Raw genomic sequence first — 13,161 nt, 5'->3', positions numbered from 1 at the left:
AATGGAATAATGAATGCCTTATAATTTTTTTTATAATAGATTATCATGAAAACACTTCAAGGAATGGTAAGATGAATCATTTATATTATGGAATGTATTTTTTTTTCTTTTCTGGCTGTTATGTATTCATAACAAGGGAAAGTATTGGAATCATTTGACTCTCTATGTTGCAAATCTCTGTTTTGAGATTCCCTAAAACTAAAAAAAAAAAAAAATAAATAATGGATAAAAATTGTATGTTGGCATCTCTTTCGTTTAACATCTGAGGATAAGGTAAAGATTAAGAAACAAAATTTGGCATGGTAGCTTGTGTTTAAGGGGTGGGGAGATGGAAGAGTGTCTTGTTATATTCAAGAAGGGTCAGACTTAATGACGATTTTACTCATTATTAGCATTTACAACTTTTTGTAAAATTCATCAGTAGCCTCAAAATTAAGCTTTTTGCCATTTTATTATAATTAATGATGTATAAAAAATTTTTTATACCAAAATCTCAAACAGATAGCACCACACACAATTTTTATTATTATGATTAATATGTTTTTATTTTAAAAATATCTCATAGCAGCTGGGAAAGTTAAAGAACTCATTGCTAGATTTTATATATATTGCTACAGTGCCAAGCTGCAACATGTTAATTGCATGTGGCTCTTCTAGACCTGTCTTTTTATCAACTTGGTAATGTACAGTACATACTGCTAAAAAGTATTACATGTGTAAGTTTTCTATTATTTGGTGTTATACACACAGAGTGAAAACTGAAAACTAAGTTGTAAGTTATGTTTACAATGTTAAGAGTATGTTCATAAAGTTGAAGGAGTTAAATGTTTACCCAGTCAATTGTAAAGTATCAGTACAGTAAAATAATAGTGATATCTACAGAATTGTGATAATTATAGTATTTTAACTATATATAATATAAAATAGTGTTCGAATAGAAAATGCAGCTCTCATGTATTTCTGATAGATTATATATGGCTCCTACTATGACAGTGTTTGGCATTTTATTATTATTGAATTTTTAGAAAAACATTAAAATTTCTAAAGTTGTTAGTAAATGCACAAAATCAAGGAAACATCTTTGATCCATGGATTTGAATTTTGCATACGAGAGTAGGACAGAATTTATTGTAGGAAAACAAAAGCAATTACTAGTCACTGGAACATTTCTACTTTAAAGTACAACCCTCCAGATTGCATGTAGCAGTTCTAGTGACCCTTCCACTTTTCAGTGCATGTCTGATAGGTCTGTTTGGTAATGGCTCACTGCTGTCATGTCTGATAGCATTTCTTCTTCAGGGTGGTTTTGAGCCTGGGAAAGAGGAAGAAGTCATAAGAGACCAAATCTATAAAGTGGGTGAGAAACTGCCAAAAATTGTGTGTGGTGCTATCTGTTTGAGATGATTGCAGAGATGATGTGCTTGGCCAAATTTCTGTGAAACTCAGGGCTGCATGGCATGGTGCACAAATGGTCTTCTGGTAACTGGTTACCAGAAGACCATTTGTGAGGACACTTCCAATGAACTACATCTCTAAGGCACTGCAGAACATGTCTATAGACAATCTGATATCAAGTCTTATTGATCAGCCTGTAAGTGAATCATTATCTGTTGAAGTGCAACCATTTTTGAATACTAATAAAATTTTTTGGACTAAGCACTGTTTTTTGAATGCTTGTTGAAACATTTTGTATGTTTTGATGACTATCTTACCAAGTTCCCAATGTGTTTGAATCAAGTTTTGCTGGAAACTTGATGCAAACACCTTGCTTATTCAACTCATCTATTTTATAATACAACAGAGGAAAAAATACACTTGTATTGTAGCTCAACCTACCAACAATTGACTTGTGCTGCACCACTACTCTGATACATGACATCAGGAGATAGTCAAATATCCTCCATAGTTATTATATTGCTACTATTAATAGTTCCTTTAAAAAAAGTCTGTCATGGATATTTTTGATCATCCCTTATACTTAAAATAAGGTTTAAATATCTATATGCTGGATGATGTGCTTTTGATATGGTTTTTATGTATACAATTTTATTTCTGATTATTTCTGTTATCTAGTTTAACATTTTTATTTTATTTCATGTTTAATGAAAAAATCTACTAATTTTACAAATGTTATATATCTGAAAGAATTCTGATGGAAAAACTGTTCAATTTATTGAAAAACTGTTAATCTATTGTTTTTTAAATGTAAATCTTCTTAAAAACTGGATGTATTTACTATCCAAAACTACAAAAACACCATAAATCCATTTATTGAACAAACTCAATTTATTGAAAGAAGAAACGTTTTAAACCATTTTTAAAGGCCATCTTCAGGTTCTAAAAATGGAATACAAATCTGATCAAATCTAAACCAATATCAAATCTAATTGAAAATCAAATTCAAAAGTATTCGTCCAATACTTAAGGTCAATGTGTGAGAGCTGAACAAATAATCAAAGGTAAATACAGAAAAATATAATGCTGAACATGTAAATGGATCAAACAATTTAAATGTGAATTGGAACTGATGACGGAATAGTAAATTATAAAAAATATTTATTCTAATTAAAATATTAGGTTTCTAAAAAACAGATTTAATTCTATATACTGTCCTCAGACAGTATATAGAATTTAATCTATAACAAAATGGAAACTCCCTTGTGTACAAATGTAAATTTCTTAAAAAGTTAAGCAATTAAAGAATTCCAACTTTTAAGCAAATATTATTTTATTCGGACATTATTCCAATTTTACAAAAATAAAAATATATTCAGATATCATGTCACATCTTTAGAGAGTTAAGTGCTTTTAAAAGTAGGAAAATAAATTTAACAAATATTTAACTATGTATTTGTTTCATTCAAAATACAGTAGAGTGTCGTTTATCCGAATCAATTCGGGACTGGGGTTGTTTGGATAACTTATTTTTCGGATAACCGATTATGTACGAAAAAATATATTAACCTATCCCGTGTTGAAATTTTTCTCCACTGCGTGTCGCTTCACGTTGAATTTTCATCGATGTTAAGCCTAACGTAAACTTTTTAAAATAATAATCGTGGCTATTGTATCGTTAAAAATGATTTCTTCATGTTTTACAAACAAAATAAATACATTGAAAGATATAAAAACAAATAAAAATTATACTTTAGGCCGAATGGAATTCTTTCAGATAAACGACGCTCTACTGTACATCTTACAATTATTCTTCTATAAATTAAGTGATAATTTTTGCTAGTATACTTAGAAAAGCATTTTATCTCTTCATTTCCAAATTATTTGATATTGTTTTTGTTTCATTTGGATAAAAAAAATTATAGTTTTATTTTGTTGTTCTTATCAGGGAAATTTTAAAATTCTATAAAATTTTTCCAACCATAGATCCTAAAGATAACATATAAAGTTTGCAATAATACTGTAAATTTAATCCGAGTTTACACCTCATTTATAGTAGTAGTTGTTAATAACTGATGCAAAATTATTCAAGAATAAAGTAAAACACTTAAAGCAACTGCTTGAAAAATATTTTGCAGTTATCCTATTTTATACATGTACAGTACAATACTTGATTATCATTAGATCAGATTTTTGGAACTTATGCTAGCAAAGCCACTATTTTATAATAGTTCTCAATATGAAAGTAACTTTCTTTTAATCTTGTAAGCTCAATCAATTTTATAATATTACATCAATTTGTTAAACTAGATAAAATGATCATTTAATTTTTTTAATAATAATTTGAAATAAGAAGCCAAAATAATAGCTAAATCCAAATGCTTTAAGCAAAAATTTAAACATAGATTCAATAACAACCCTTTTTTTAAATCAAGAAACTCAATAAAATTACACAAACAGGCCTCAATGGAGGATATAAAAGATTGGAAGATATTTCAACTTAGATCATGTTTTGTATAGCATATAAACTTACAGTTGAAAATTGTCATCTTTATTCAGAACTTTGGCATCTTTCATCTCTTCTTGANATTTGAAGCTACATCCTATTTGAAGCTTAATAACTACTGGGCATTTTGTTGAAAATTTTTGAAATTTTGCAGGGGAATTGATACTATTAAATTTTGGTGGTTAATGGTTGACAGGATGAAGAGATAAAAAAGATCATGTGCTATATCTCAAATAGTGTTGGATTTATTGATGATTTTACTCATTATTAGCATTTACAATTTTTTATAAAACCCATCCGTACCCTCAAAATTAAGCTTTTTGCCATTTTATAATAATTAAAAATATAAATGTTTTTAATAATAAAATACCATAACAGATGGTGCCCCCACACAGTTTTAAATATTGTTGTGAAAGTTATGCAACTTGTTGTTGGATTTTTTACTGTTGTGTTACATTTGTGTATTGTCACAAAGAATTTGCCATGAGTATTTGAATTTAAAGATTTATTCTTTTGAAGAATACATGTATCTCCTAATGAAAACTTTATTCAGTATTTAATTTAATCTTTATCAAAATTTCTGGAAAGGCTGCAGCCCTACATTGATTATAGGCAAGTCACCATTAGTCTAAGGTGACCAGATGTCCTGCTTTTTAACAATTTGTCCCGTATCCTGCGGCATTTTAAAAAAGTCCTACATTTTGGAAAGATTAAGTTTTTGTCAATTATGTGTCATAAACTTATGTTTATGTTTAAGATTCGTAAAGATCAATTTGTATCACACGTATCAGTACTAGTGCATGCATGAGCATCAGAAATAAAGAATACTGTGCCGACAAAGCCCTTTGTGTTTGTGTGCAAAGACCAACAGAAAATGGTTTGGGATGCGCAGCTGCATTAGTGGAGTAGTGCATGTTCACAGGCTGTCCAAACAAGCAAACATTTTGTTCGTTACGTGTTACATAGTGCAGAGTTCTCGACTCTCACCACCTTAGAAAGCTAGCGACTAATGAGTGTAAGCACATCAGTTTGCATAATTCTATTGCTAGCTGTGGGGCTGAGGTTCATTTTGGTTACGACAGTATTATGTAATAAAAAAAAAATTACAATAATAAAGTGACATTCAAGGCAAATTCAGAGGAAAAGTAATACAAGTTAGTATTATTATTATTTAGAAAGAAATACAGAAGGATTAAAATAATTGTTAAAATATAGTTTGTCATAGGTACTTTAAAAATTTTTTAAATTGTCATAAAGATTTATAATACTATATATGTTTATTATATTTGTAAAGTTTACATATGTTGAAATTTAAAAAATCTAATACAATATTATTTTTGCATTCTTTGATAATAAAATTTGGTTGTTCTAGAACAGTTTTTTTCAACGAGACAATTTTGAGCTCTCCCCCATCAATAGCTTTACCAATGTTAAAATCTGGTCACCTTACATTAGTCTATTGTTCATTTTTTATCATATAAAGCTTTGTTTTTTTGTATCATTTATTATAATTAAGATAAAATTATTAAAAAAAAATTTAAATTATTATAATTAATCTTTAGATGGAAATACCTAATACTGGTATTATAAACAAGTATATTGCTACCCAAGGACCTCTTCCAAATACTTGTGCAGAATTTTGGCAGGTTTGAATTTGCTTCATTTTAATTTCTTCATTTTAAATGTTTTAGCATTTTGCAAATCTTAATATATGGTTTTATTAAATTTTTATATAATAATTAAATATAAAAATTATGTCTTACTATTTGAAATTTCAGATGGTATGGGAACAGGATTCTACAATTATTGTTATGGTTACAACTTTAACAGAACAAGGACAAGCAAAATGTTATAGATATTGGCCTCAATCTCTGAGAGAGTCAATTGAATATGGTCCATTACAAATAACTTTGGTTCAAGAGGAAGAAACACCAACTGGAATTTTTCGTCAATTTTCTGTACTTAATGTAGAGGTAAAACTTACATCATAATTTGTTTTTTGAGACTTAATAAAATTTACTAAGAATTATTACTTTTAGACAAATAAATTACGTAGAATAATACAGATGCAATATGTATCGTGGCCGGATCATGGTGTTCCAGAAAATGATGAAGATTTTTTTAATTTTGTTGGACAAATTAGACAGAAGAGAAAGGAAACAATGGAACCAATAATTGTTCATTGCAGGTATTTACCATAAATTCTCACTTAATCATTTGTGTAAACAGACTCAGTTAATTGTCCAATGCTTGCTTAAATGCTCATGAGCAATTAATTGAAACGTTTTTCTTTAATATCATTGTACCATAAAGTTTAGTTTCCACTATACAATTCTGTCCACCAAAATGATTTGGATAGACCATTGCCTAGCAATGATCTATTTACAGATGTTGATGGAAGATGTCATCAAATAACAGCTAATAGGAAACATTTTCTGTTCAAAAGTTATGGCAGCTTGCAATGCAAATCTTAATGAGTTGGCAGAAAAAAATAATCCATTTTTATATGATTGGTCTTTGAGAGAATATCATAAAAAAATTTTAAAAAATAATAATAAATTTATGAAAATTTTGGAAGAATTAGAAATTGTTGTTAATTCTACTCTTGTCTGCTATTAGACAAAATACTTATGGTGGAAAACGTTGTGTGTGGAAAAGTATCCGTTTCACTGTTCTGTAATTGATGTGATTAAAATAGATGAAACTTCCATGTAATTGTCCATGGATAAAACATCCAAATTACATGGAATGCAATGCATGGATGATTAGGTGAGGATTTATGGTAAAAATTTTTTTATTTCAAATGTATAGAAAATGAAAATTTTCTGTCATACAATTTTTAAATATAATAGTGCTGGAGTTGGAAGAACTGGAGTTGTTATCTTAATGGAAACTGTAATGTGTTTAATTGAAGCCAATCAGCCAATATATCCTTTAGATATTGTACGAACAATGAGAAACCAAAGGGCAATGCTCATTCAAACAACAGTAAAGAAATTAATTTTATAAGAAATTAACTTAAACGTTATATTCTTATAGATTAATAAAAATATTTTTTTAAACTTATAATGAAAAATATTATTGTTATAAGTTTCATTAACAACTCATAAATTATGATTACTCATCTGGAAGTACTTTATATGGATTCAAAATACCTTTAGGATCTAAAAGATTTTTCATATTCTTCATTAAATTAATAGCATTTTGGGATTTACTATATTTGATATAATTTCTTTTTTTAAATCCTAAGCCATGCTCAGCACTAATGCTACCTTTGTGTTTAGCAGTCCATTCATATACAAAAGGCTCAATTTGATTCAAAATATCAGAACTATAATTGGTAGAGGTCATATTTAAATGTACATTTCCATCACCAATGTGTCCATATCCACAGCATCTTAGAATACTACTACCAAGTCTTTCTCTCATTATATCTACTATCTCATAATAATTATTTAAAGGTAAAGAGATGTCATATTTATAAGTGTATCCTTCATGAAGTAATGCTTCGGTTATCCTCTCTCGAATTCCCCATACATTTTGAATACGGCCAGGTTCGGTTACCATGGTTCCATCTTTGATCAAGTTTTTCTCCATACCACATTCTAACCATGCCGAGAGTTTTTCTTTGTTGTGCTCTTCATTAGAACCAGAGACCTCAACTAAAGCATAAAATGGATGATGGGATATTGGAAGTCTTAATTTAAGATGTTTTTCCACTGCATCCAAGGCATGATGATCCATCATTTCAAATGATGAAACCACCTCACATAGCATACTCTTGCTTAACTTAAATAACTTTAATATATCATTAAATGATGAACAACCAAGAAATGAGATGGCTACATTACTAGGTTTAACTACACACAAAATTGCAGCTTTGGTAATAATCCCTAGAGTACCTTCAGAACCAATAAATATTTGTCTCAAATTATAACCTGTATTGTCTTTTCTATTAGTAGAGAGGCAGTCTAAAATTCTTCCGTCGGCAAGAACCACTTCCAAACCAAGCACATTACCTGTCAGAGATCCGTATCTGATAAGACGTAAGCCACCTGCATTAGTTGCTATATTTCCACCAATGTGACAACTTCCTTTAGCACCCAAATCTAATGGCACCGTAAATCCTATTTCATTAGCAAAACTCTCAAGAGTTTCAAGCACACAACCCGCATCACAAATCATTATACCAGACAATTCATCAAATTTCCAAATTTTTTTCATTCTAACAGTAGACAGAATGATTTCATCAAATACTGGTACACTACCTCCAACTAAACCAGTATTACCACCCTGAGGACATACCGCTAAATTTTCTTTATGGCAATAAGACAAGATTTTAGAAACTTCTTCTGTAGATTTCGGTCGAAGTAACAACGTGCTCTGTCCTCGACAAGTTTTCATCCAATCTGTATTATAACTTTCGAGATCGCTACCGCTCGTAATCATTCCTTCATCTCCTAGAAATTTTCCAAAGTTTTCTAAATGAGATGTAGATATTTTCGAATATGTTTTTCTTTTAATATTAGGATATCTGAGCGAGGTTAATTCTACATTGGATAACCTTCGAATATTATAATCAATAACATTCTTTATAAGTCCACTTTTGAATCTTACAGCTCTTATACAAACTTCCATATTTTGAGAAATCTCTATTAAACACGTGCAATGATCGTCAGATGCAAAATCAGCTGTTCATGAAAACATCACACTACGTCATTCAAAGCGTAATTTAAGTGTTGCCAGATCAAAACTTATTATTTATTGAAAATATTTAATATATAATGTAAAAACTTTAGTATCATAATTTCGGAAATTTATTATATCGCAAAAAATTTCAAAGAGTATTTCTCCTTTATTTCTCTCTCTCTTTCCCACAATGAAAAAGACCTGCAGATGGTGAAGAACTACGCTGAGGAACTGAGGATGGTGAGAACTTTGAAGTTGCGGCATAAGAATACTGAAAGCAGATTTCACGGTAAGACTCAACATTACAAAGACTACAACTACAAGAAATTTTGGATAAAGTAGTGTCACCATGATAATAAATCAGGGGCCATATTCTGGTCACCGTCTCTCGTCTCTCGTCTCTCACAAGCCGGTCATTGATTGGTTAATCATTTGGATTAGCCAATCAGCGACCGGCTTGTGAGAGACGAGAGACCAGAGACGGTGACCAGAATTCGACCCCAGGAAAATAAGTATTGTCACAGAAAAAGGCTTCCAGCTTTATTGTTTAAGTTAACATAAAAAGTACTTTTTTTCTTATAATTCCTTTTAAACATGACTTTTCTGGACAGGAAATTTCTGACTATTTATTTTAGCAATTTTATTAAAAGAAATATTAATATATTTTTTTCTTTTTTTACAAAAAAACATAAAATTTTGTTTGTGTGGTTCCAAACCACTTCCAGAGCCAGACATTTACTTTATACTTAAACAACAATCTTAACAGCACGGCATTAATTTCGTTGAACGTTAAAACATCTTTAAGGTCTATTCTAGTGTTTAAATAGAATGCGTTGCTATCTGGACCCGCCGACCCACGTTACAGAGAGTCGGCCCTCCAGAAAATGCCAATTCCGGTGTCTAAATCGATTGTGTCGCCACTGGACCTATTACTTTAACTGATAAATTTTTTCAGTTGTGTCATTATTATGAATGTATATTTGTTTTGTATGATGGACCTCGATGGACCTTTGATTTATGGCCTTTTTGCCAAAATGGTTTTTTTTTATGACAACACTTGGTGATCATGCTACCCACTAAAAATGTGTAATTATTTTCGTAATAAATTATCAAATATAATTTTTTATTTAATATTAAATAACACAGTTAAAGTTATAATATTGATTGTAAGATAATTAAATATATATCTTTATGTATTAATTTTGTATACATAACTTAAGATAGAAAACTTAATTTGAACTTACTTCATACTATATTAATGTGCAATAATGTTAATTAAATTGTAATGTTTTTTATATTTAATGTGTCGGTTTATATTTAAACTGTTTTCAGATGTTCAGGTTTGTAAATTATAAAAGAGGAAGACTATTTGGCTAATTTTTGGCGATATCGTCGGAGAATTTCGTCGGCGTCAAAAGTGGAATTGGCAACTCGTTAAGAATTTTAACGGATGCCGACCAACGCCACCTAAGAATATTCTTAGGCGGCGTTGTGTCGACAGCGAATTTTCAAATTAACACATCGAGATAGTACTAAACCAGTTACTACAGCTGAGGCGAATTGAAGTGCGGCAGCCATGACAGTTGAAAGTGGACCCCGTCTATTGACTAAATTTAAGTTAATGAAAACTGAAGATATTTTGCAATTTANTATAAAGTGGGTGAGAAACTGCCAAAAATTGTGTGTGGTGCTATCTGTTTGAGATGATTGCAGAGATGATGTGCTTGGCCAAATTTCTGTGAAACTCAGGGCTGCATGGCATGGTGCACAAATGGTCTTCTGGTAACTGGTTACCAGAAGACCATTTGTGAGGACACTTCCAATGAACTACATCTCTAAGGCACTGCAGAACATGTCTATAGACAATCTGATATCAAGTCTTATTGATCAGCCTGTAAGTGAATCATTATCTGTTGAAGTGCAACCATTTTTGAATACTAATAAAATTTTTTGGACTAAGCACTGTTTTTTGAATGCTTGTTGAAACATTTTGTATGTTTTGATGACTATCTTACCAAGTTCCCAATGTGTTTGAATCAAGTTTTGCTGGAAACTTGATGCAAACACCTTGCTTATTCAACTCATCTATTTTATAATACAACAGAGGAAAAAATACACTTGTATTGTAGCTCAACCTACCAACAATTGACTTGTGCTGCACCACTACTCTGATACATGACATCAGGAGATAGTCAAATATCCTCCATAGTTATTATATTGCTACTATTAATAGTTCCTTTAAAAAAAGTCTGTCATGGATATTTTTGATCATCCCTTATACTTAAAATAAGGTTTAAATATCTATATGCTGGATGATGTGCTTTTGATATGGTTTTTATGTATACAATTTTATTTCTGATTATTTCTGTTATCTAGTTTAACATTTTTATTTTATTTCATGTTTAATGAAAAAATCTACTAATTTTACAAATGTTATATATCTGAAAGAATTCTGATGGAAAAACTGTTCAATTTATTGAAAAACTGTTAATCTATTGTTTTTTAAATGTAAATCTTCTTAAAAACTGGATGTATTTACTATCCAAAACTACAAAAACACCATAAATCCATTTATTGAACAAACTCAATTTATTGAAAGAAGAAACGTTTTAAACCATTTTTAAAGGCCATCTTCAGGTTCTAAAAATGGAATACAAATCTGATCAAATCTAAACCAATATCAAATCTAATTGAAAATCAAATTCAAAAGTATTCGTCCAATACTTAAGGTCAATGTGTGAGAGCTGAACAAATAATCAAAGGTAAATACAGAAAAATATAATGCTGAACATGTAAATGGATCAAACAATTTAAATGTGAATTGGAACTGATGACGGAATAGTAAATTATAAAAAATATTTATTCTAATTAAAATATTAGGTTTCTAAAAAACAGATTTAATTCTATATACTGTCCTCAGACAGTATATAGAATTTAATCTATAACAAAATGGAAACTCCCTTGTGTACAAATGTAAATTTCTTAAAAAGTTAAGCAATTAAAGAATTCCAACTTTTAAGCAAATATTATTTTATTCGGACATTATTCCAATTTTACAAAAATAAAAATATATTCAGATATCATGTCACATCTTTAGAGAGTTAAGTGCTTTTAAAAGTAGGAAAATAAATTTAACAAATATTTAACTATGTATTTGTTTCATTCAAAATACAGTAGAGTGTCGTTTATCCGAATCAATTCGGGACTGGGGTTGTTTGGATAACTTATTTTTCGGATAACCGATTATGTACGAAAAAATATATTAACCTATCCCGTGTTGAAATTTTTCTCCACTGCGTGTCGCTTCACGTTGAATTTTCATCGATGTTAAGCCTAACGTAAACTTTTTAAAATAATAATCGTGGCTATTGTATCGTTAAAAATGATTTCTTCATGTTTTACAAACAAAATAAATACATTGAAAGATATAAAAACAAATAAAAATTATACTTTAGGCCGAATGGAATTCTTTCAGATAAACGACGCTCTACTGTACATCTTACAATTATTCTTCTATAAATTAAGTGATAATTTTTGCTAGTATACTTAGAAAAGCATTTTATCTCTTCATTTCCAAATTATTTGATATTGTTTTTGTTTCATTTGGATAAAAAAAATTATAGTTTTATTTTGTTGTTCTTATCAGGGAAATTTTAAAATTCTATAAAATTTTTCCAACCATAGATCCTAAAGATAACATATAAAGTTTGCAATAATACTGTAAATTTAATCCGAGTTTACACCTCATTTATAGTAGTAGTTGTTAATAACTGATGCAAAATTATTCAAGAATAAAGTAAAACACTTAAAGCAACTGCTTGAAAAATATTTTGCAGTTATCCTATTTTATACATGTACAGTACAATACTTGATTATCATTAGATCAGATTTTTGGAACTTATGCTAGCAAAGCCACTATTTTATAATAGTTCTCAATATGAAAGTAACTTTCTTTTAATCTTGTAAGCTCAATCAATTTTATAATATTACATCAATTTGTTAAACTAGATAAAATGATCATTTAATTTTTTTAATAATAATTTGAAATAAGAAGCCAAAATAATAGCTAAATCCAAATGCTTTAAGCAAAAATTTAAACATAGATTCAATAACAACCCTTTTTTTAAATCAAGAAACTCAATAAAATTACACAAACAGGCCTCAATGGAGGATATAAAAGATTGGAAGATATTTCAACTTAGATCATGTTTTGTATAGCATATAAACTTACAGTTGAAAATTGTCATCTTTATTCAGAACTTTGGCATCTTTCATCTCTTCTAACAGTTTTAACTTCTTCAATTAGGCTAAAAGGGTAACATATTGAAAATAAATGGCTTTTAAACACAGATTAATATGTAGTCAAATTATTTTTATAACAAAAAATATTAAAAAATTAATACTTTTACTGTTTGTATACAAAACAAATTTTTATTGAAAATTCTGTACTACAGGTATTAAGAGGTTCTTTGATTATAGTATATTCAACATCCAGTTAAAAAGTTTTTCTGATCAAGAATTAAAAATTAGATAACAGCATATATCAGGAGTAGCCGCATGTGGCTCACGAG

The 13,161-nt window shown here is 29.2% G+C and overlaps 2 protein-coding genes across 2 annotated transcripts; one reads left to right on the top strand and one right to left on the bottom strand.

Moving 5' to 3' along the window:
* Positions 1–5,245: 5,245 nt before the first annotated feature.
* On the top strand, positions 5,246–6,910 carry LOC111623086 (tyrosine-protein phosphatase non-receptor type 4-like). Its single transcript, XM_023365569.1, has 4 exons — positions 5,246–5,547; positions 5,680–5,874; positions 5,941–6,089; positions 6,754–6,910. Exons 1-4 carry the CDS (start codon positions 5,464–5,466, stop codon positions 6,908–6,910), a joined length of 585 nt encoding a protein of 194 aa, XP_023221337.1. The 5' UTR covers positions 5,246–5,463.
* An 89-nt stretch (positions 6,911–6,999) lies between these two features.
* Positions 7,000–8,600, bottom strand: LOC111623056 (D-2-hydroxyglutarate dehydrogenase, mitochondrial-like). Its single transcript, XM_023365540.1, has one exon. The coding sequence runs from the start codon at positions 8,537–8,539 to the stop codon at positions 7,019–7,021; it is 1,521 nt and encodes a 506-aa protein (XP_023221308.1). The 5' UTR covers positions 8,540–8,600; the 3' UTR covers positions 7,000–7,018.
* Positions 8,601–13,161: the final 4,561 nt, after the last annotated feature.

The sequence above is a fragment of the Centruroides sculpturatus genome, unplaced genomic scaffold (genome assembly GCF_000671375.1).
Source record: "Centruroides sculpturatus isolate CEXI.00-Female unplaced genomic scaffold, Cexi_2.0 scaffold237, whole genome shotgun sequence".
Taxonomy (NCBI): Eukaryota; Metazoa; Arthropoda; class Arachnida; order Scorpiones; family Buthidae; genus Centruroides; species Centruroides sculpturatus.
Note: the sequence above shows the minus strand (reverse complement) of the source record. Positions and strands in the feature narration are given on the sequence as shown.